The sequence below is a fragment of the Rhynchophorus ferrugineus genome, unplaced genomic scaffold, assembly GCF_030347505.1.
Source record: "Rhynchophorus ferrugineus isolate W39M unplaced genomic scaffold, kcgeb_rfMv2 rfM9, whole genome shotgun sequence".
In the NCBI taxonomy this organism is placed as follows: domain Eukaryota; kingdom Metazoa; phylum Arthropoda; class Insecta; order Coleoptera; family Curculionidae; genus Rhynchophorus; species Rhynchophorus ferrugineus.
This window is the reverse complement of record NW_027472588.1, coordinates 15,555,634-15,579,367: the sequence shown is the minus strand read 5'-3', so window position 1 is coordinate 15,579,367 and position 23,734 is coordinate 15,555,634. Positions and strand designations below refer to the sequence as shown.

General features: G+C 32.6%; 3 protein-coding genes and 1 long non-coding RNA gene across 4 annotated transcripts; 3 read left to right on the top strand and 1 right to left on the bottom strand.

Annotated features, from left to right (window-relative positions):
* Window positions 1–883: 883 nt before the first annotated feature.
* On the top strand, window positions 884–5,142 carry LOC143203200 (salivary C-type lectin 2). The gene is made up of 6 exons (XM_076415338.1): window positions 884–1,120; window positions 1,186–1,758; window positions 1,818–2,058; window positions 2,110–2,722; window positions 4,677–4,911; window positions 4,963–5,142. Exons 4-6 carry the CDS (start codon window positions 2,521–2,523, stop codon window positions 5,018–5,020), a joined length of 495 nt encoding a protein of 164 aa, XP_076271453.1. The 5' UTR covers window positions 884–1,120; window positions 1,186–1,758; window positions 1,818–2,058; window positions 2,110–2,520; the 3' UTR covers window positions 5,021–5,142.
* A 2,239-nt stretch (window positions 5,143–7,381) lies between these two features.
* On the top strand, window positions 7,382–8,786 carry LOC143203202 (salivary C-type lectin 2-like). Its single transcript, XM_076415341.1, has 3 exons — window positions 7,382–7,686; window positions 8,316–8,549; window positions 8,601–8,786. Exons 1-3 carry the CDS (start codon window positions 7,485–7,487, stop codon window positions 8,606–8,608), a joined length of 444 nt encoding a protein of 147 aa, XP_076271456.1. The 5' UTR covers window positions 7,382–7,484; the 3' UTR covers window positions 8,609–8,786.
* Window positions 8,787–12,975: 4,189 nt separating this feature from the next.
* Window positions 12,976–22,837, bottom strand: LOC143203145 (salivary C-type lectin 2). The gene is made up of 3 exons (XM_076415282.1): window positions 22,504–22,837; window positions 18,789–19,026; window positions 12,976–13,176 (listed from the first exon to the last, which is right to left on the bottom strand). The coding sequence occupies exons 1-3, from the start codon at window positions 22,835–22,837 to the stop codon at window positions 13,119–13,121; spliced, it is 630 nt and encodes a 209-aa protein (XP_076271397.1). The 3' UTR covers window positions 12,976–13,118.
* Window positions 17,727–18,548, top strand: LOC143202103 (uncharacterized). The gene is made up of 3 exons (XR_013007082.1): window positions 17,727–18,210; window positions 18,279–18,387; window positions 18,447–18,548. It is a non-coding gene; the product is annotated as an uncharacterized LOC143202103 (long non-coding RNA).
* Window positions 22,838–23,734: the final 897 nt, after the last annotated feature.

Below are 23,734 nucleotides of genomic sequence, written 5' to 3'. Positions count from 1 at the left end.
TTGGTAAAACAAAAGCTTATATTATACTGTAACTATACTGATAGGATTGAATATCTGCACAATAACCAGTGTATTTTCTCGTAATTCAACTAGTTCATTTTATACATCAATTTCCCTACCTCAAAATCCACTTCTTCTTCGGTTTGTGTATGGTATACCAAGTTGATTTTTTCTTCTAATATTATTCTAAAACTGAGTCTTTGAAGCTCAAGACCGAATTGTACGGAGAACCTTAAGAGAAGTCCACAATCCGCGCTGCCTGTTTTCTAGAACCAATCGTTTGTTAGGATTTGGACAGCAATATCGAGGTATTCAGTTCGCCCTCCAATTTACATCACTGTTCGGATTAGTACAAATGAATATATCCGTATCCTCAATGATGAAGTTCCTACTTTAAATTACATATTGCTCCCAAGCATTGCTACCGAAAAACACAGCCAAGAAGGTTGTCTTAGTTTGAGGAGCCATCTTCCCTCACCAGCACAATTGCCAGACCCCAACATTGTTGACCCGTTATTAGTTAATTAGATAATTTTAGAGCGTAGGGTGAAGAATATAATATTTAAACTATTAGAATTATTCTGAGATCAACTTATTACTGACTAGATATTATAGTAAAAAGTAATAAAATCTCTTCAAAAGTACATTTCTTAATGTAAAACGTATCAAAACTAATCAAGACATATTTTTGGGATATTTGCAAAATAATACCTCGATGTATAAACATATTTATAACTTATTTTATCGAACTTATAATTATCAAGGCATACATGTAAATTACAAATAGTGTTGTTGATATTTTGAAACAATATATGAGGAAAACCGTGGGAACCTGCTCGATATCTTCATTTCCTTTTGTATAAAAGTGAAAGCCTTCTGTGATAAACTGCAGGTACGCAATCTAAATTAATATACAAGATGAAACGTATTGTCCTTTTATTAGCTAGTTTCATTTTAGTCATAGTTAGATCATCTGCCAACAAGTATGTGGTTTCCAACCAAAAAGTGTCATTTCACGAAGGCTACCTAAGGTGTCTTCAATATGGTTTAGAACCTGCTGAAATACTGTCGGAAAGCGACGAAGAAGAAATAGAGACAGTCTTAAAGCCTTTAAGGGAAAGTAAGTCTAACGGAATTATTATTTTTATATGTATCATTTATATGTTTTTTAAAATTTTATGAAAGTTTTTGAAGACTTGGGTAATGACTGTATGATTCGTGTGAAGGCTGTATGAAATCATTGTCTAAATAGATGGATCACAAGTCAAATAAACAGAGTGACCAAGTCGTTGAAACAAACCAGTCAGATACAGAGCAAATCCGAAATAAAAGATTATCATGCCCCTCGCTCAAGAAAGCATTCACACATATCACGAGGCAAACAGGCATAATAGATTTAGATAATAGATAGATAGAATAGATAGAATAATAGATCACTTGTCACTTGTTATAGAAACAAGCACGCTAGTTTGTGCTTCTTGTAATCGTAAAAATGTTGTTCCCCTAACTGCGTAAGCAATCCATCAATAACATCACAATCATAACAATACTGGACACATATTTATTTAGTGAATCAGGAAACCATTAAGAATATTGGCTGAGAAGTTTTGATTGGATAAAACCATTTTAATGACATAAATCTAACTTCACAAAAAATGAGGTTCAATTTTGCATACAGAAATATCAGAAGATTCAAAAGTTACATCCAAACAGTGTTTCAAATTATATCAAAAAATATGAAAATTAGTTACTAAAATTGTATTACTCTAATGTTATTACTATGTTTATTATTACATTCTCACTTATTTTCATTACAGTTGGTTTTGGAGAAGGCTTTTGGATATTTGCCAGTAATTTAGTAAACAAGACAAATTACTATTGGTTGAATTCTAAGTTACCTCTGTTTTATTCCTTATTTTCTACTGGTCAACCTGATAATGCTGATCAGAAAGAAAACTGGATATGGAGGAGATATATCAAATAAGCACAGGCGTATTCGGCTGGAATGATTGCCCTTGTGAATCCAAAATAAAATTCATTTGCCAACGCAAAAAAAAGGTCAGTGTTCCAGCCTTTTTTATATTAATATGTAAATTTTTCAATTTTTAGAGATATAAGTTCCTGTAATGAAACAAATATGGAGTCAAATGGTATTCCCTAGAATAATAAAAATATGATTATTTGTATTTACTAGTAATCACTCAGTGGTCAATATTCAATGACTATAATTAATTAAATTACGATTGTTAAACTCTGATAAACGAACAAAATAAAAATAACCAAGACATATTTTTAAGGTATCTGTAAAATACTAACGCGATACGTAAACATATTTATAACTCGTTTTATCGAACTTATAATTATCATGACACAAATATAAATTACAAACAGTGTTGTTGATGTTTTCAAATAAAATTTCTGGAAAACCCTGGGAACATGCTCATTATCTGTATTTTCTTTAGTATAAAAGCGAAAACTTCTCTGATAAGTTACAGGTCGCAATAAACATTAATATAGAAGATGAAACGTAGTGTTGTCTTATTGGCTAGTTTCGTTTTAGTCATAGCTAAATCATCTGTCAACAGGTATGTGGTGTCCAACCAAAGAGTGACATTTCACGAAGGCTACATAAGGTGTCTTCAATACGGTTTAGAACCGGCTGAAATATTATCAGAAAGCGACGAAAAAGAAATAGAGGCAGCCTTGGAGCCTTTGAGAGAAAGTAAGTCTAACTGAATGATAAATAATAAATAATTGAGTCGGAAGGTGACATATACAAGAGTTTACATAAACTTTTAAGAATAATCAATATTTATCAATTGACTCAATATCATACCCTTTTCATCACCCTTTTATACATTCAAAGATAGAGTATACATTTTCATGCCCTTTTAGACAGCACCTTTCGTTAATTTTAGTTTAATTCACTACTTTACTTAGGTGTGATTGTTTTTGTTGCTTATATTGCCATTTTAATTTTGCAACTGCTTCTAGGGGTTCTAGCAAATCATTTTCATCATTAGCATTTTAACTTCTTTGAAGTCGGACGATAGTCGAAAATTGTGTTGTGCTTATGGTTGTGACTTTTGAATTACCTGGTGTAAATCCTTAAATAATTTTCGGAACGCAGAAACTAGTCAATAAATAAGTTGTTCCTAAAGTCAGACAACGGCGATATAAAATAAAACTCTGACCTGCCAAAGAGACCTAAAATACCTAACATTATATAAAACAATAAAAAGACAGACATTACAAAAATGGTATTTTGAGAACCAAACAAAAAAAAACATATTTAACAAATATACTAATTTATCTCTTTGACATCTTGAACAGTGACAACCTTGAAGTTTTATATATGGTTTTCTAGTCGTTCTCGACATTTCATTGTTAAATATGAACTTTGCCCTGGCCGGCCAGTCACTAGACATGTCCACACAATTCTTGAAATATTGAAGGAAGCTTATCATCAAACCTAAAACAAACTGTATTCATATAATTTGTATACTTGGCGTAGAAACTTCTCAGAAATATTCCAGCTATTGCGTTTGTGTCATTTTTCACAATTTCAAGGAAGTGATCGGATCCGTTTTATGTCACATTCATCAAGATGGAAATTCTCAATGGGGTCAGTAGAGAATTACATCTCGAGCAGATCTAATGCGCTTACATATCCACCTTCAATCACCTGCAAGCAAATATTCAAATTGAATAGTTCCAAACAAAGACATACTTTGATGTGCTTTCTGTTCGTGTTGAAAATATTCAATGAATGATGGCATGTGCCAATAACGAATGAGAGAGTGGATATTTAGTTCAAGCTACTAAACCACCCGCAGGCAACAGAGAGAGGTCATCAGGAATCAAAGCTGATGCAATCATCTACTCAGCACTATTATTCGATCAACCAACTAGTTTTTCGTAAGTTGACAGTCGGAAGTCGAACTTTAGGAAATAGACTCTACAAGTCGTGAAAACAAGGCAGTCAGATATATAGAAAATCTGGAACATAAAATTCTCATTCTTATAGCTCATCACTCAAAGGAATATACAACATACGATTAACAAACCACATTAATATCTCCGCTCACACATATCCCCAGACAAGCTGTTAATGGTAGATTCTCGCCAATCTTGTTACAGAAACAAGCATATTACTTTGTGCAATTTGTGTCTGTTTTTATATTCATGTTCACAAACCTATGTTACAGAGCCTCTTCGGTAGATGAAAATACAAGCACTGTACTTTACTTCATTTTGTTTAACTGTTTACAATGAAGTAAACCAAGGCTAGTTTTAACTTGTTCTTTCTAACTCGAATATCATGTGATATCGGTATAGTGATCCAATAATAGTAATTGCCACTAGTCTAAGTATTAACAGTCATAATGAATAACATTGGAATGTTAGCTGATAACTTTTCAATGAATGAAACTTTTTAAATGGTGAAAATCTACATCAAAAAAAGGTTCAATTTCTCAAACTAAAATGTCACGCGAATCAGAAAGTTACTGATCAAAACGGTGTTTGAAGTTATAAAATAAAACCGGCTTTATTTTCTTTCTAACCCATACAGAAACATGGAGTGTCAGAAAATATTCAGAATAATATTGACCAAACCTTTATTGATCTAAAGTCGATAATGTTTATTATTACATTCTCGCTTACTTACATTGCAGTTGGTTTCCGAGAAGGTTTTTGGATTTTTGCCAGTAATTTACCAAACAAGACAAATTTTTATTGGTTGAACTCTAAGTTACCTCTGTTTTATTCCTTTTTTTCGGCTGGTCAACCTGATAATACCGATAAGAAAGAGAACTGTTTGGAGATATATCAATTAAGCACAGGTGTATTCGGCTGGAATGATTGCCCCTGTGAATCCAAAATAAGATTTATATGCCAGCGCAAAAAGAAGTAAGTGTTCCAGTCTTTTCTATATTTATATGTCAATTTTCTAATTTTTAGGGATATAATAATAAGTTCCTGTAATGATACACATTTGGCGCCAAATGGTATTTCGTAGAATAATAAATACAAAATGATTCTATAGAAAATTATTATTGTTAGTAATGAATAGTATTTACTCACCCAATATAATATGATTGTTAAACTTATCTGATAAATAAACAAAATAATTTGAAAAAAGGTATGTTATTATGTATATATTTTTAAACATCGCAATTAAATTACTTATTAACAGTCAGAATATATAAATCAACAAGTAGTTCCATATGCAAATACAATCAAATATCTTGGCATGGCCCTTGATGTTGAAGTCAAGTAAAAGCCACATGTTAAATAAATGTACTTTGTAATTTTAAAACCATGGCAAATTGGGATCAAAACAAATAGCTTATTAGTGCTAGTTTATTAGATTACTATAATAAATACAAAAAACAATTCTTTCCAACCACAAAATTCCCAACACCAACATTCCATGTGCATTTCAGTTCCCAAATATGTAAACTATTTTCTTAACTATTTTTGAACTTTCTTCGCCAATTTAATTTTATGAACCATATTATGGTTGACAGATTGACAAATAGACGATTTGAAGCTAAATTATATATCATATATATTTTTATACTACTATGCTAGACAAGTATTTATTCTGTACATATTGCTTGTTTTTTATCATCCTTTTTAATTTCATCTTAACTCAACTTTTATACATATCTCAAACTAATCTAATTATCTAATTATTAAAAAATCTAATGATGTCAAGGACTTATAAACTACCTTGATCACCATCAAAGATAGAGATATTGCCAATCTGCTTCTAAATTACAAATAATATCAGTCTTTATTTCTAAAGACACAATAATGTTGAAATAACAAGGAAGAAATATATACTACAGGTGAAAGAAAAGAGGATTAGAGACCGTTTCGAAAAAAAGCAAAGACTAAAAAAAAGAAGCCCAAAATAGGAAAGGAAATAGATGAAAAGTTGCACTTGCAGGAAGTAAAGAAACAACAGAGAAGATATTAGGGAAGGTTAGACAAGCTCAAGGTAGAAACTGAGAAACTGGGCGGTGAGAATAAGGCAATTAAGATAGAAATGAAGCAAATGAGGAATATAATTATAATGAGACAAATGAGTAATAATGTAGTTATTCAATAAGACGTAAAAACGGAAAATAAGAACGAAAATGACCTACAGATTTTGAATCGTGTTTAATTGCCTTAAATTGTCGAAGCCTTTTTAACAATTTCTCCATTGTTCTTTTCCGCTAAAAGTAAAGAAATCAATTCAATATATTCAAGATCATCTATCGATTTTAATAAAAGTATCAGATCTTTTGCCTTTTTCTTTCAATATTCTGCTCTAATAACACTACCAAGAGAGTAAGTAATGATTATATTTGAAGACATATTCAACTTAGTGGGAAGTTTCTTACTTGCTTGCACGGGCCATTTTTTAATTATTATTCTATGATGGACACTTTAGAAAATTTGATAATGCTATCGACAATTTCTACCTTCAGATGCATACACAGATTGTAATTACTAATGTACCATAAAGCATCAACAATACATTTGAGTATTTTGTTTTGCAATCGTTGTACAATATTTCTATTGCTTTGGCTGATACAGCCCCAGTTGATAACCATAAGTTCTTACTGCTTTCAAAACTTGTTTGTAAACCAAAACCTTAATTCAACCTCTCGTAATTCAACTACTTCATTTTCTACATCAATTTCCCTACCTCAAAATCCACTTCTTCTTCGGTTTGTGTATGGTATACCAAGTTGATTTTTTCTTCTAATATTATTCTAAAACTGGGACTTTGAAGCTCAAGACCGAATTTATGTACGGAGAAACTTAAGAGAAGTCCACAATCCGCGCTGCCTGTTTTCTAGAACCAATCGCTTGTTAGGATTTGGATAGCAATATCGAGGTATTCAGTTCGCCCTCCAATTTAAATCACTGTTCGGATTAGTGCAAATGAATATAGCGCTATCCTCAATGATGAAGTTTCTACATTTTATTACATATTGCTCCCAAGTACTGCTACCGAAACACACAGCCAAGAAGGTTGTCTTAGTTTGAAGAGCCATCTTCCCTGACCAGCACAATTGCCAGACCGCAACATTGTTGACCCGTTATTAGTTAATTAGATAATTTTAGAGCGTAGAGTGAAGAATATAATATTTAAACTGTTAGAATAATTCTGAGATCAACTTATTACTGACTAGATATTATAGTAAAAAGTAATAAAATCTGTTCAAAAGTATCAAAACTAGTCAAGACATATTTTTAGGATATTTCCAAAATAATACCGCGATATATAAATATATTTATAACTTATTTTATCGAACTTATAATTATCAAGGCATACATGAATATTACAAATAGTGTTGTTGATATTTTGAAACAATATATGTGGAAAACCGTGGGAACCTGCTCGATATCTTCATTTCCTTTTGTATAAAAGTGAAAGCCTTCTGTGATAAACTGCAGGTACGCAATCCATATTAATATACAAGATGAAACGTATTGTCCTTTTATTAGCTAGTTTCATTTTAGTCATAGTTAGATCATCTGCCAACAAGTATGTGGTTTCCAACCAAAGAGTGACATTTCACGAAGGCTACCTAAGGTGTCTTCAATATGGTTTAGAACCTGCTGAAATACTGTCAGAAAGCGACCAAGAAGAAATAGAGGCAGTCTTAAAGCCTTTGAGGGAAAGTAAGTCTAACGGAATTATTATTTTTATATGTATCATTTACAGACTAAAATACGTTTTTTTAAATTTTCTAAAAGTTCGTGAAGACTTGGGTAATGACTGTGTGATTCGTGTGAAGGCTGTACGAAATCATTGTCTAAATAGATGGATAGAAGTCAAATAAACAGAGTGACCAAGTCGTTGAAACCAACCAGTCAGATACAGAGCAAATCCGAAATAAAAGATTATCATGCTCATCACTCAAGAAAACTTTCACACATATCACGAGGCAAACAGGCATAATATATTTTCACTTGTCACTTGTTATAGAAACAAGCACGCTAGTTTGTGCTTCTTGTAATCTTTTATATTTCTGTTTTCCTAACTGCGTAAGCAATCCAACAATAACATCACAATCATAGTAATACTGGACACGATACGAATATTTATTTAGTGACATAAATCTAACTTCACAAAAAATTAGGTTCAATTTTGCATACAGAAATATCAGAAGAATCAAAAGTTACATCAAAACAGTGTTTCAAATTATATAAAAAAATATGAAAATATTCAGAATAATAGTTACTAAAATTGTATTACTCTAATGTTATTACTATGTTTATTATTACATTCTCACTTATTTTCATTACAGTTGGTTTTGGAGAAGGCTTTTGGATATTTGCCAGTAATTTAGTAGACAAGACAAATTACTATTGGTTGAATTCTAAGTTACCTCTGTTTTATTCCTTATTTTCTACTGGTCAACCTGATAATGCTGGTCAGAAAGAAAACTGTTTGGAGATATATCAAATAAGCACAGGCGTATTCGGCTGGAATGATTGCCCTTGTGAATCCAAAATAAAATTCATTTGCCAACGCAAAAAAGGTCAGTGTTCCAGCCTTTTTTATATTAATATGTAAATTTTCCAATTTTTAGAGATATAAGTTCTTGTAATGAAACAAATTTGGAGTCAAATGGTATTCCCTAGAATAATAAAAATATGATTATTTGTATTTACTAGTAATCACTCAGTGGTCAATATTCAATGACTATAATTAATTAAATTACGATTGTTAAACTCTGATAAACAAACAAAATAAACTGAAAATATCTATGTTAGTATTTTAAACGGATTTTATTGAGAAAAGTTTTCATTCCTTTCAACATTTTTAAACATCACAACATTTGGTTCTAAAAAACAGAGAAAGAAATAATCTTAGAATAGCATTAGAAAAAAAACAAACTTTTACTTTTAATAAAAGACTCAGCATATTAAAAAAATGATGAGTGATAAAAAAATTACATTATTCTACGACTCATCAAGATAAAACTAAGTAGAATGTTACTTCCAAACTGAGACATACTATATTACATACATACTTGATCACTAGACAACTGAGAATTTAAACAACTAAGGAATAACTCTATGAGTGAATTTCTGCATGGCCTTGTTAATAGTGCAAGTGCTGAGTATGCACTGTACAGAACTACCGGAAACTTAAAAGGACCTGTCATGTAAAACTTGATAGAAACTGAACGAAATAGCAGACACTATAAAGATATCAACTGGACATGTAAATCAAATCATTCACGAATATTTAAGTATGAGAAAGCCCTGTGCAAATTGGCTGTCGCGCTAGCTCACTTTTGACCAAAAACCATGATGAGTTGATGATTCGAAGCAGTGTTTGAAGATGATCAAGCGTAATAAACCCGAGTTTTTGTGTCGATATGTGACAATGGCTTAAACATGGCTTCCTCATTTTACTCCGAAATTCAATAGAGAGTCATCCGAGTGGACTGCACACGATAAACCCGCTCCAAAAATTTTCATTAACTACCTTGAAAAAGGAAGGAATATCGACAGCGACTATTACATAATGTTATTGCACCGTTTACGCTTTGAAGGACGAAATCGCCGAAAAACGGCCGCATTTGAAAAAAAAGAAAGAGTGCTGTTTCACCAAGACAATGCACCGAGTCAAAAATCCATTAGTTGGGCTTCGAATTGCTTCCTCATCCACCGTATTTTCCAGATCGGGCTATTTCCTGTTCTCAGATCTCAAAAGAATGCTCACTGAAAAGAAATTTTCGTCAAATGAAGAGGTGATCGCCGAAACTGAGGCCTATTTTGAGGCAAAGGACAAGTCGTACGACAAAAATGGTATCGAAAAGTTGGAGAGTCGATATAATAAGTGTATCACCCTTGAAGCGAATTATGTTAATTAAGAAAAAACTAATTTTGTAAAAAAAATGTGTTTTACTATGGCAGGCCGCGGACTTTTCAATTGACCTGTTATGTGTCAGGTGTTCATATGATTTTGTCTATTCCATGGGCATATATAAGTTCAAAATTTTAGCAATATATAACATTGCGCAGAAATAATGCTCGAAGGATAGCTTATAAGAAATTTCTATAAATTTGAAGCAATAAAGATTATATTAAGATCGTGTTTCCTTACCCATATAATCCAAACTAGCTCATTACTATAAATAATTTATACAATTATTTATAGATTAATGTGCTCGTAATTTTTGTAATGTCAGTTTAAAATTTCGTTGTTTATTATTCAAATACAACAACTGGAAATGTTATACAGGAATTAACAAGAAAAGGGTTTAAAATTAATAACACATTTATGTTACGAATGAACAATGTTACGGAGGAACTCATACCTGCCTATAACTTTACTACCTATAATCTCAAAAATTTTTGGAAAGCTATACATCAAGAAGTTAAAAACAATAATTTAAAATACAAATATTATGTTAAAATTAGGACACATAGAGCTGCAACGAAATTTTATTTAAAAAAGTTTCTCCCTCATCCAGATCACTCTCAGTTATTAGAATCTTATATTACATAGACAACTACAACCAGAACATTAAAGAGTTCCAAGAGGTTATATACTGTAAATTTACATAAATTAGTGTTTTCTATTGCTGTACAAATTACTTGCCAGAAAAAAACACTCAGTTTTCCAAAAAAACAATGTTAAGCAACAAACGAATATTTCTACAGATATGTAGCGACCGCTACAACCCTTTAAGCCCCCATATATACATCTGTATTAAGTTCAAATGTTGGCAACGCTGGTGGATTGGTACCATACGGTTTCCGACTATAAAATACCGCTACAACGCCGTCTTGGCGCTATCTTTTCTCTGCCGTTTATAACAGTACCACTTCCATAGCGCTTTCGTACTTCCCTAACCTATCCTAATATCCTCTCCATGCTCCCGTGACCACATGTATTCAAACATCGGAATAAACAGTTTAAAATCTATTAGTTTTTCTGTTTCCGTGCGAATTTCATCCACAAAAATGGTAGTGAGTGTTCCATTAAACAATTTAGTCGACAGCCACACATTTCGAGCGACAAGGCGAGCATTCCCTTAATTGGGGACTCTGAGTGCCTAACGTATCTACTATCTCAACAGGATCCACGGGCTCGACACTTACATGGAAGGATAGCGCGAGGAACGCATCAACATCACATGGTCTACGTTTTTCCCATGAGATTAGCGCGATGGACGAAGACCACAGAAGCCCATCATACATTACATTACCGCGTGAAAACCCTTGCGCCACGGAACGGAACATGTAAGTGGTCACACTTATAGGTACCCTTAATCAAGTCGCAACGCCCCAAGATGGTGCACTCCCTGGGCAATTGATTCCGTGATTGTGAGTATTCTCAGAAACCTGCACCACCTGGAGGTACGTTTGCGATCGCTACAGCCATTTAAGCCGCTACATACACATCTGCATTAAGTTCAAAGGTTGGCAACGCCGGTTGATTGGTACCATACGGTTCCCGGCTATAAAAGACCACCACGACGACTCGCTCTCTTTTTTTTTCTCTACCCCCTTGTAACAGTACCACTTCCACAGTACTACCGTATTTCCTTTACCTTAACATAATATCCTGTTAATTCTCCCGTCGACCACATGCATCAATTTAAATCAAACTAAACAAGTATTTCTTCAACTAGTGTTTTCAGTTCTCGTTTGAATTCCTTCCACAAAATAGTAATGTGTTCGGACAAACAATCGCATCGACAGCCTCACATTCCGACCGACCGACGAGACGAACATTCCTACAGATAATTTGCCTATGGCGCCATCTTCTGGAAACGCAAAATATGAATGATTTGTACATTTAACAAGAGATGGTACCAGCCAAACCTCCTAATTATTAAATATGTAGTTGCCTGCTTTATTATTAATATATATAGTAAGTGTAGAAAGTCAGTGTACTCAATATGAATAATAAAAATAATATAATAATGAAATTGTTTCGCGTTTAACACATTTAATTATTATTACATGAAGAAAAATTCAAACCAAGGTTTCAAATGGTCTGGGTTGATATCGATACTAATAGTGTCTAAACATTTAATCACTTATAATATTAAAAGATACATGTGGTCGACGGGCAAAATGGACAGGATATTATGTTAGGTAGATGAAGTACAATAGCGCTGTGGTAGTGGTGCCGTTACAAGTGGGTAGAGAAAAGAAAAGATAACGAGACCTCGTCGTGGTGGTCTTTTATAGCCGGGAACTGCGTGGTATAAATTGACCAGCATTGCCAACCTATGACTTTGATGTAGATGAATGCATCGTGGCCTAAAGGGTTGCAGCGATCGATGCATTATTCCCCTCCTAGTTGAGCTGCCGTGGAACGTACCTCCATGTGGTGCAGGTTCCGGAGTGCAGCCGCAATTACTCAATGAATCGCCTACGGACTGCTTATGATATAGGGATCCCAACCTGAGCGAGGAGTTTTACGAGATCAGCTGCCATCGAAGTTGTAGCAGGACGTGGTTCGTCTTGGGGCGTTCCGATTTGTTTGAGGGTACCTATAAATGTTGATGTCATGCATGCATGGATGGGTTCCATTCCTCGTGTTATCCTTCCATACATGTGTCACCTGTCGAGTGGCTTATGTTGAGCTGATTTACCTGTTAAGCACTTCGATCACGCCGGGGTCACCAATTGTAGGAATGTTCGTTAGGAAGTACAATAGCGCTATGGAAGTGGTACTGTTACAAGGGGACAGAGAAAAGAAAAGAGAGCGAGATGTCATCGTGGTGGTCTTTTATAACCGGGAGCCGCATGGTACCAATTCACCAGCGTTGCCAACCTTTAACTTTAAAGTAGGTGAATGCGTGGTGGCCTAAAGGCTTGTAGCGGTCGCTACACAAAATACTTCCCAATATAACTGATTAGTAAATATAATACTGAACACAGAGGCAAAATTATTACGACCATTAAATGTGGGTACATTAAAACATCTATGCAAAATACTAATAAAGGTGTGTATTCTTAATTAACAAGAAATGTTACATTATTTGTTTCTAAAAAATATTACAAAATTACTTAAAATATACATTAATTAACAAAAATATATTTTACAAACCCAAAATGAAAGTCTTCCATCTTTAATATTAATTGGAAATATTATTTTTCAATTCTACGTTGTTATCTTTGCATGAACTTGTTGAGCTGGAATGAAAAGAAGTATCTATAAATATTTCTATTAAACTTATATTGATGTCTGTTTGATGATGTACTGCTTAGACTCGACAACTATTTGTTTTGAATGTTCACATACTGAATGTACACATATATATATATATATATATATATATATATATATATATATATATATACATATGTAAGTAATATATTATCACTACATAGTATAAAACAAAGTCGCCTTTTCTGTCCCTATATCCCTATGTGCGCTTAAATCTTTAAAACTACGCAACGGATTTTGATGCGGTTTTTTTCAATAGATAGAGTGATTCAAGAGGAAGGTTTATATGTATAATACATGCATAATATACTAAGGCAACATTGCTAATTTTAGAGGTTTCTAACGTGATGTCGTAAATTAACCTATTTTTTTAGGCTTATTTAGCAATTAGCAAAAACGCTGCCTAACCTACGAGTTAGATCAAGTTAATGTACTACAGTATTGTACACCATAAAAAGGTCTACAAAAAAGTCCGCGATGGTATATGTTTATCTTTTAGGGATAACCCACATTAACCATTTTTATTGTTTACTTTTTACGTGAGAAAATGGCTTATTTACGAAGCTATTTTAAGCAATACGGCATTATCCTTATTATATATTATACTTAATTACCTTAAATACAGTGTGCAATTAATATAGATCAATATGGTTCCTTACAGCATGTAAATTAAACAAATATTTTCGGAGATATTACAAATTTAAAATTTGCGTTTAAAAATGTGTAATGTAATAAAAATTGTATGAATTTAGATATTCCAAAGATAGCAGGAAATCTTCATAGTAAGTATAGGGGAAGAGGAATTGTTTTACTCCAAATTTAATGCGTGCAGGCCAAGGGCAGTAATGAATGAACCAAAAATACTGGATCGATTTTAATCATGTTTTCATTGAGTGACATAGGCATATATATTTTATGCCCGTGCAAAGTCGGAGCGGGCCTCTATGTTTTTATATACAACGTTCATATTTTTTCTGTAGTGTATTTAATTTAGTATCAGCATTGCACCCGTGCGAAGCCGGGGCGGGTCGCTAGTTACTTACATAATTTAAAATACTTAACAACATTTTCCAAAGTATTTCTAAAAGATTTTAAACTATCTAAAATGTAAAATTTCGAAAATTAGGTGATTGAGATTTTAAGTTTAGAAATTTGAGAATTTAAAAACTTACTGCTGCTGAATGTAAAATTCGAGCTTTATTCTACGATTTTAATCATCGGAACTGAAATTGTTGACTCCCGGATTGTAGCAACATTTATTGACTAAATCTTGCAGTATGCATGTTTCGCAGTCGTTATGTATTACATCCTCAGAATGGGATATTTTGGTTTGGCAGCAATCCAATCATCGATCCATTTACCACTTCACAGTATTTGGAAACAGTGTATCAGACAAGCCATGCTGCATCGATTTGGATAAGTTTATAATAAAGAAGGTGCTATGCCAGCTGCAACAGTGTATCCTTTATAACTCTTGGTGTTTATCTGTCAGATTTATTTATAACAACAAAAATACTCAAAACACATATGCATATGAGAATTGAGAGTGGGCACTATATAGTGACTATTAAGAGAAACTAACGGGATTATTTATGATTTATTCCAGTGCTTGAAAACTCAGCTACTCAGGACACCCCGGAGAAAGAAAAGTCGTCGAGTACCTGTGTCGGGTTTTCTATAGGTCAAGCTCCATCCTTAGTTCCTTGATTGAGGACAGGCTCTTTTAGTGTTGGCGAATTAAATAATCCTGTAAAAACCTTTTGTCTCCTGAGGAATGTCATACTATTTAGAAAAACCAATTCATGCAATCTAGATGCTCACGGAACATTTGTGAATGTGCGAAAAATCAGGTGTGAAACTAGGCTTGACAAACAAGACAATTGAGATAAGGAGAGTGCAAACGCCAAGAGTCAGGCGGATTAAGTTAATATTTGGACCTCTTGAAAGACCTCGAATAGCGTAAATAAACAGGTAACCTTAGGAACCTGTGGAAAAGGTTCATCCCAAAAAATGTATGGGCATCACTTTTATAAGCTTTATCAAGACAAGAAAATCAGTGTAGTATTTCCGTAGCGAAATAATTCCCTCTCCAGAAATAATTCCAATAAAAATACAATGCGATGCACCATCTAATTATCAGATTTTCACATAAAAAAGACGTCAATCAAATAATACACAATCAGTATACACCAAGTATACACAGTCTTCATTAAACAGAACATTGCTACAAAACATGTATATGCTTGATCAAGGAAACGCATAGCTGGTGCCACTTTAGCCTTAGTTTTATCGTAAACAAAGTCGTTTTAATTTTGCTGTTTTTTTTTTTCACCTGTTGATATAGATGATTTTTCTCGACTAACATGACTTTTAGGATTGATAAGTAAATACACAAAATTTTTCCTTTACCGGCAAACAATGGTATCGCCATACTGAAACGATCCGAAATGGCGTTTTCAGTCAATTGGAATGGTAGCTATTGTCTCACTTTTTGTGTCTTCTCCATCATATGCAAACATCTGGAAACAGTTGTTTCATTCACTGCTAAGCTATCTGAACGTATTTGATTGTGCTGGATTTTTATCAATCTGGCATTGTCTTCAAACTTGTTTTGTCTTCCAGGACATTCTTTGCCATTGACATCAAAATCATCACTTCCGAAACGTTGAGTCCACATTCAATAATTAAAACGGAGTAGCTTATGATTCTAAAAGTGTTCGAATTCGGCAGCATATTTTTTCAAATCAAGCAACTAAAATAATGAAATGTAAAGGAATAATGTAAAACTTGTAATTTTGAGCATTATCTGATTAACATCTATTAACATATGAGCTGAAAAGTCCCTGACGTAACAAAAGCAAACGCTTTTTTTCTTTTCAGAATGGGCTTTATTCATCAACGTAATCTCCATCAAGAGCCAGACAAACATTTCAGCGCCGCTCTAACATTTCAATACCTCTTTTATAGAACGATTTATGTTTTGCCTCAAAATGGGCCTCTGTTTCAGCGATAACCTCTTCATTCGACAGAAATTTCTTACCGATGAGCATTTTTTTGAGGTCTGCGAACAGCCAGTAGTCGCTGGGGGCCAAATCTGATGAATGCGGTTAGGTGTGGGACCAATTCGAAGTTCACTTGATGTAGTTTGGCTATTGTTTTAATTCACTTGTGATACGGTGCGATATCTTGATGAAACAAAACATTTTTCTTTGCCTTATGCGGTCGTTTCTGTACAATTTCGGTCTCCAAATGCTCCAATAATACTATATAATATTAACTGTTGACGGTATTGCCCTTTTGAAGATAGTCGATAAATATTACACCACGCATATCCCAAAATAACGAAGCCATAACTTTTCCAGCCGATTGTTGTGCTTTTGGGTGCTTCTGGCGAGGTTCACCAGTTGCTGTCCACTCAGATGACGATCGTTTCGATTTCGGAGTAAAGTGTTGGATCTATGTTTCATCCACTATCAAATAATCGAGAAGCAGTGTAAAATTAAAACACAGAATTTGTTTCTGATCCATTGTTTTGAAAATAACAGAGGTAATGTCACTCTAACTATAATATCTCACAAACTTATGAGTAGAATATCATAAAATTTTAACAGCTTCCCTTTGAAGGTCACTGCTAACTAAAAAAGCAATAATGCAATAAAACTAGCGCCATATATGTGTTAGGCCCGGGAGTTTTTAGGCAATGTGTTATATTGAATAACAATTTCTTTAAATTAACAAAAATATCAAAACCATCGAAGTTAATAGTTAGGTTGAGTTTTTTAACAGATATCTACATTGATAGTTCATATTTTCACGAATAGATATGGCTGATCAAAATACATGTAAACACCTAATATATAGTCTATTCAAAGTTTTTTATTATATATTTGTGACCTCGAAATATTGCAATGTTGCCGAATTAACTTTAGTTCAGTTTTAGTTCAGTTTGGCTTTGACATACAAAAAAATTCTAATCAAAATAAAATAATCAACAAAAATATTATGAAATAAAATTTATTTTAACATTATAGTAAATCTAAGATCTAATTGAGATAATGGAGGCCCCCTTTTGCTGGTAAATTCCTTTAGAGAGGTAATTATTGATGATTTTAAATAATATAAGTCCCTACAAGTTTATTGAAAATATTTTTAGCCGGTTGCTGCCGGGGTAAATATTACTGTGAATAACTGTGAATAATATCGCCTACAAAATGAAGAATAATAAGTTAGATTCACCCAAGAAAACCCGCCTACAAAGTGGGTGACGAATCTTGACCATCTTGATATTGGCTCTATTCGAGACCAAATATACGAAATGTATAAGAACAGTAAGTACACAAACTATTTTATCGATATAAACATAATTTAATAAAATTATTTTAGAGGAAATTGTACGTCTGAAAAGTTTACATAAAAGATTTAAGGACATGCAGCTTGAGGGATATAAGACATCCTTTTATACACTCCTACAGGGCATAGGGTCTAAATGGTGTAAAGATAACCCTCAGAGAGGTTTAATATAACTTCCAGACATTACCTCAAAAAGAATTACATTTTTAAAGACATAAAATAAGACCAAGGAAGATAAACTATTTGAATTTGTGTATCTTGATGAAACTCGGATATTTCAAAATGGTTCATTGTGGCACTCTCGGCAAGGCGGTAACAAAAACAGTGTAAAAACAAACAAAAATTGGTGGAAAAAGATAAAAACATAAAAAGTTACAATAGCATTCGATTAAGTTTTGTTGATCATTATATTTATTAATAATTAATTGCAGATATATTGCTGGTCGAGAAGGATATTCCATCAATAACTGTTTGAATATGTGGAAGGAATCATTGTCAACCATAACACCTTGGGTTTGGATGGACTCGATTAGACATACAGAGGATGTAATTGATAAATGGTGGAATTGTTAACATGTTTCAGACAGATTAGAAATTAACAGTTTAGTGATTGAATTGGGCAATGAGCAGGAAAGTGAAAATGACTGAAGGTAGCTTTCAGCTAACTGTTTTGTAGATATGGTAAATGCATTAGACAGAATTCAGTGACTAATTTTAGGAAGAATGGTGTATACAGGTAGTAGCAGAAGAAATAAAATACACAGTGATACCAAGATGACTTAACAATTAAACACAACATTGAAGGAAACGGGAACCAAATGAAAAAAGTAAATATGCTCTGGAATGAAAATAAAATACGTTTCTCAGATATACAATGGTTAATTAGGTATATTAGGCCTCCAGGGGGATACCACTACATGTATATAAAACAAATCTAACCTACAAACTACTATAGCTGTGTCTTAATTGTAGTTGTAAGTCCTTCGATAACATATGTATTAAATTTACAATAATGTTAAAATAAATTATATTTCATAATATTTGTGTTAAATTATTTTATTTAAATTAGAATTCAACGAATTTAGAATTAAATTAGAATTAAATTAGAAAGTCAAAGCCAAACTGAACTAAAACTCAGAGTTAATTTGTCAACATTGCAATATTTCGACGTCACAAATATCCATGATGCATTACTAAAGAAACTTTGAATAGACTATATTTTACTTACTTATGATCTTTACGTTGGCATACAAATCGAAGCTTCGTTTCACAGTTATTCTCACTCCATAGGAAAATACCAATATTATGCTGATATATCTCCAAACAATTTCCCTTGGTACCCATGACATCTGGTTGCGTGATCGAAAACAACGAGTAAAATAAAGGTTTGTTTGACTTCATCCAAATAAATGTTGCTCTGTCGAGTATATTAGTTGCAAATATCCAAAATCCGTTAATATATCCAACTGAAATTAAAAATAAATAGTCACTAGTCGAAAAATAAACAATAGTTTTTTTGTAATTAAAACATATTTTTATATAACGGTATTTCTACATTTTATTTATTAATTACATTTTTATACTTCCGCAAATACCGAGATAGGATGATGACAGTAATAAACAGTCCCAAAAATCTCATGAAATTAGATTCATTGTTTTATTATCGTAGTGTTGCTACACGGTATATTAGCGAGGGTCTCATTAGTTTCTAAAAAAACGGATTTATATCGAGTCCTTTAGAGATCGGATCAAGAGAGGATTTTTAAGTGTTTTAAAAATAAGTTATTTCAGGGCCGTCCCAAGTTGTAGTTAATGTAACTTATATTTATATTTCCAAGTTATTATATTTCCAAATATATCAGTTGTTACTGTTGCCGGTTGTTTGGTACTTTTCCCAATTTATCGCCCACAATAGAATATTTAAGTCACCATTGATAATGTATTTCATAAAATATAATTCAGAATGTACAGCCCAGAATCTCCCATGCTGCACCAATCAGAGCGAATTATGATAATGTTTAATGGTAAATCTTTTACGGATGACCTATGAATAACTCGGCATTCCAAATGATGATACCTTATTATGACTAGCATATTACTGCAAAACACAGCCACATTCTAAGATAATAATGCGCCGATACTCACAGCCAAAAAGATTCACTCTTAATTTGAGAAACATCGAAATATCATCAAACGTCTTGCATGGCCAGCAAAATCATAATTGAACATAATTCAACCATTATGAGGAGACCATTATGAGTTTTAGAGCAAAGAGTGAAGAGTAGATTTCCACTTCAAATATCAATGAAGTTAATTAGACACTTTACGAATGTATTATTGTCTAAATAAACGCATTGTATAAATATGTATAAATTATATATATATATATATATATATATATATATATATATATATATATATATATATATATATATATATATATATATTATCGAAGAGATAGCTTATTAATACAAGAACTAATATTACTCCAGGGTTCGTTGTAATCTCTTTCTTATTCTAATTTATTGGAAAATATATCACAGTTATCTAATACAAAAAATAATAATCAATGAAGCGCATCAATTAATAAAGAAATATACACTGATAAATGTATAATACTAAAGCTATTTTTGTTATAAGTTTCTTGGTATAAGATGATGATAGTGGCAAGGATTAAGTCTCCTTTATACCAATATTAGATTAGACACCGAATTACGATCCTCAGCATTAAACCTCATTCATCCCAGAAGACATCCTATCTTAACTAGCCTGGTCATTGGCGTGACTGGGATCACTTTCCTGGTCGAAATGTTACTATTTGGATATTCACATAGATACCTTTACGATCATGCCCCAGCAGGAGTCTAACTCGCGACTATCCCAACAACAGCCTCCCAAAGTCATGTTGTCTTGACTAATGCACCAATCAAGCTACCTCAAGTTCGTAAAATGTAATTAAATATATTTTGAACACGATTCTTCGCAAAAGCATTTCGATGTCCAAAACAATGTAAAGCGATTACAACAACATGAAACAATTCTACTGTTACTTCTAAAGCTTATAAAGCTCCTTCAACATATTTGTTGGCCATGCGAATAGTCTGAATTATTCTGAATAGACTTTATATGTAACGAATATGCAAAAAAAAATAAGCATATATTGATACACCACATTCGCTTGATTTGACATGACATGACTTTTAATATAAAATCAAAATATTAGGGCGATTCGTTGCCTTGCGTCTTATATAGGATATAGTTTATCTATTGTCATATATAGTAGCCATAACATCGTTCTGGAAAATGTTATAATTACGATATACAACTAGTGCGCCACTGCTAATTCCATCACACCTACAGGATGATATTTGCTTGCAAATGATTATATATTCAGCTTTGTATCCAGCATGTAACCACTTCTCATTACTGAAATAAAATTGTTTTAGTAAAATAAATGAATGTTTAATATGATAAAAATATGTGTGAATTTTAAAATATAAAAACTTTTATTTGACTTAAAAGACAGTTTTATTTTATTAAAAGAATTGATCATTTGTTGATCTGCAAATCAAAATTATACTGAGGCTTTAAATCTATTATAATGAATAGATGAGTAGATCCTTAGAGATCTCACTCATCACACCATCAGCTTCTAACATAAACGTACCATCTCGTTCCTTTGAAAACACACCTCTCTGGGAAAGTATATGGTGGTTGTCACGTCTGGACAGCTTATGGAGGTAATAATATAGTTTAGTTTTTATGATCTTCTGAATAGAATGCCTTTTACCCAAATTTCCATAATATGTCCAATATAGCATCGATTTCTATGTTTTGGTGACTCATTATAACGGATGAAAATTTATTTTTTCACTAAAAAAATTTGGGTAAAACTATCGGCCTCTTAATAATTCTTGCCACTAGCCATTTTATAATTTACCACTATTTATATTTTATACAAATGTAGGTCTTTTGGTAGGTTTATTATTTCGATAACGTGAAAATCAAGTGAAAAATAGTGACATATATGTCCAACATGATATGGTATAACTATGTGCCAACGATAGTTTCAATTCCGATCGCACCCACGGAGAAGATCTGAATTAGATCGCCAAAGTAAATCAAATGTGCGACGGATACCCTTACGTGCCAACCATGATGATGATTACCAGCGAGAGACAGTAAATCATAATAGACATGTTGGTATGTTGCGTTCCAGCATGATTAGAAATGAAGTGGGTAAGCTTAGATTCCAATGGTCAAACAATTATCAATAGACCATTGATCAAACAACGAAGAGCGAGCCCGGCAACATGAAATTGAATAATTCGAAGGCGCGTGATCCAGGAACGAGCAGCATTCCAATTCGATTCCTGTGGGTTTTGGTGCAAACAAATCTGTTATAATTCAAAAGTGAAATGGTAATGCGGCTTCAATATTGTAAAGCATTAAAATATAGTGATGAATCTACTAGGTTATATTATGCCGGTGAAAAAGTAAAATTGCCACAATCGGTGCTTCCGTCAGACTAACTACACTCTAGTCTCTAGGATAGGAAATGATTCTAACAACTTCTTGGTCAACATTCAAAAATATAATAGTTTTTTTCAAAGGACGTCTTTTGGCGGAACGGATAATATACAAGACAATTTCATAATAACCTTCAAGGTATCATACCATAAAAGTTGTTTTAACATTCAAATGGATATCAGAAATAGGAACAAGTTAAGAAGAAACAACTATTATTATAATTATTATGAATTAACTCTTGCAAATTTATTTTAGGATCAATTCGGCAATCCAACAGTGAAGTGAGCTATGGTCTGAAAGCTACAAACTCTTCTTTATCAGAACAACTATTTAATTAAAATTCAAAATATAGTAAATAGTAAAAATATAGTATTCAATACAATTACTAATTTAAGAGTATCAAAAACACTTACGTTCTTTATGAGGCGGTAAAGCTTCCAATAACTCTTTGTGGTCGCATTCTGATAATATCTCGGCAGGATCCATTCCATATGTACGACACCTTATATAACCCTCGTGGAATGTTACTTTTTGATTAGATACCACATATTTGTTTGCAAATGCCGTTGTAGCAAAAGTGAACAAGGTAATTAAGAACACCACAAGAAGTTTCATGGTATTAGCTCTCCTGATGTGACTACAATAAGCCGGAGAATTTATACTGCTACATATATAATACAAAGATAACTCCCGAAATGTGCTGGGAACTTTAATTGTGTTGTTTTTTCCCAGAGAGATAACATTCATATTGAGCACATCCTCTTTTTAATTAGTTTTATCAAACATATGGTTTCAAACTTTATATTTTTCTGAAATAGGCGGAATTCAATATCAAATGCTTAATTTTATCGTTTTTAGATTATTATTTCAAATTCATGTTAATCGGGCGAAGAAGTGGAAGACCCACATATAATAAAGATAAAACAACCATAATGGTACGAATCATAGCAACATCTGTCCTATTCATCAGTGTTATACGCTTTTATTTCTGACTGTTTTAATATATTTTCATATACAACTTAAAAAAGCATACATGAAAATGATTTTCATTGAATTAAGAGATTAGTATATATCAAATATACTCATACTCCATATATATCAAAACATGTTTTTAATTATTCTCCTAATTTTATCCCCTGATTTATAATGATTTAAAGTAAGAGTAAACCAGAGCGTGCCATACTTAACTGGTAAAAGTTTTAAGAATGTTGGAAAACTAAAAAATGCTATCCAAAATTAGTGGGAAAAGTTCACGTCAAGATTATGTCAAAAACTCAAAAAGTTCTGAAAATACAGGAGTAATCCTCCATTAATGAAACAAAAATTTCAAATACTGTCCGGTGTTATTTTTTATGCTATAGCTTCAACCATAAATCAACAATAGCTATCCGTAATGTTTACATGAGTACCATTAGCCGTTCAAATATAGGTTAGCACGGCTTATGGTAAAATTAGGTTAGCTAAATGTTCTGCAAATAATTCAGCTTTTTATCTTTGCGTCAACCCTATTCATTTAGATTATTTTTAATAGACGGTGCTCTAATAATTGGTCTTTTGAATTCTAATAATTGGTTTGAAGCTCAAGATCGTTCATACCGTTGGGTCTTACGTTTAAACTGATTTGTTCCTGCATTATAAGTCTAA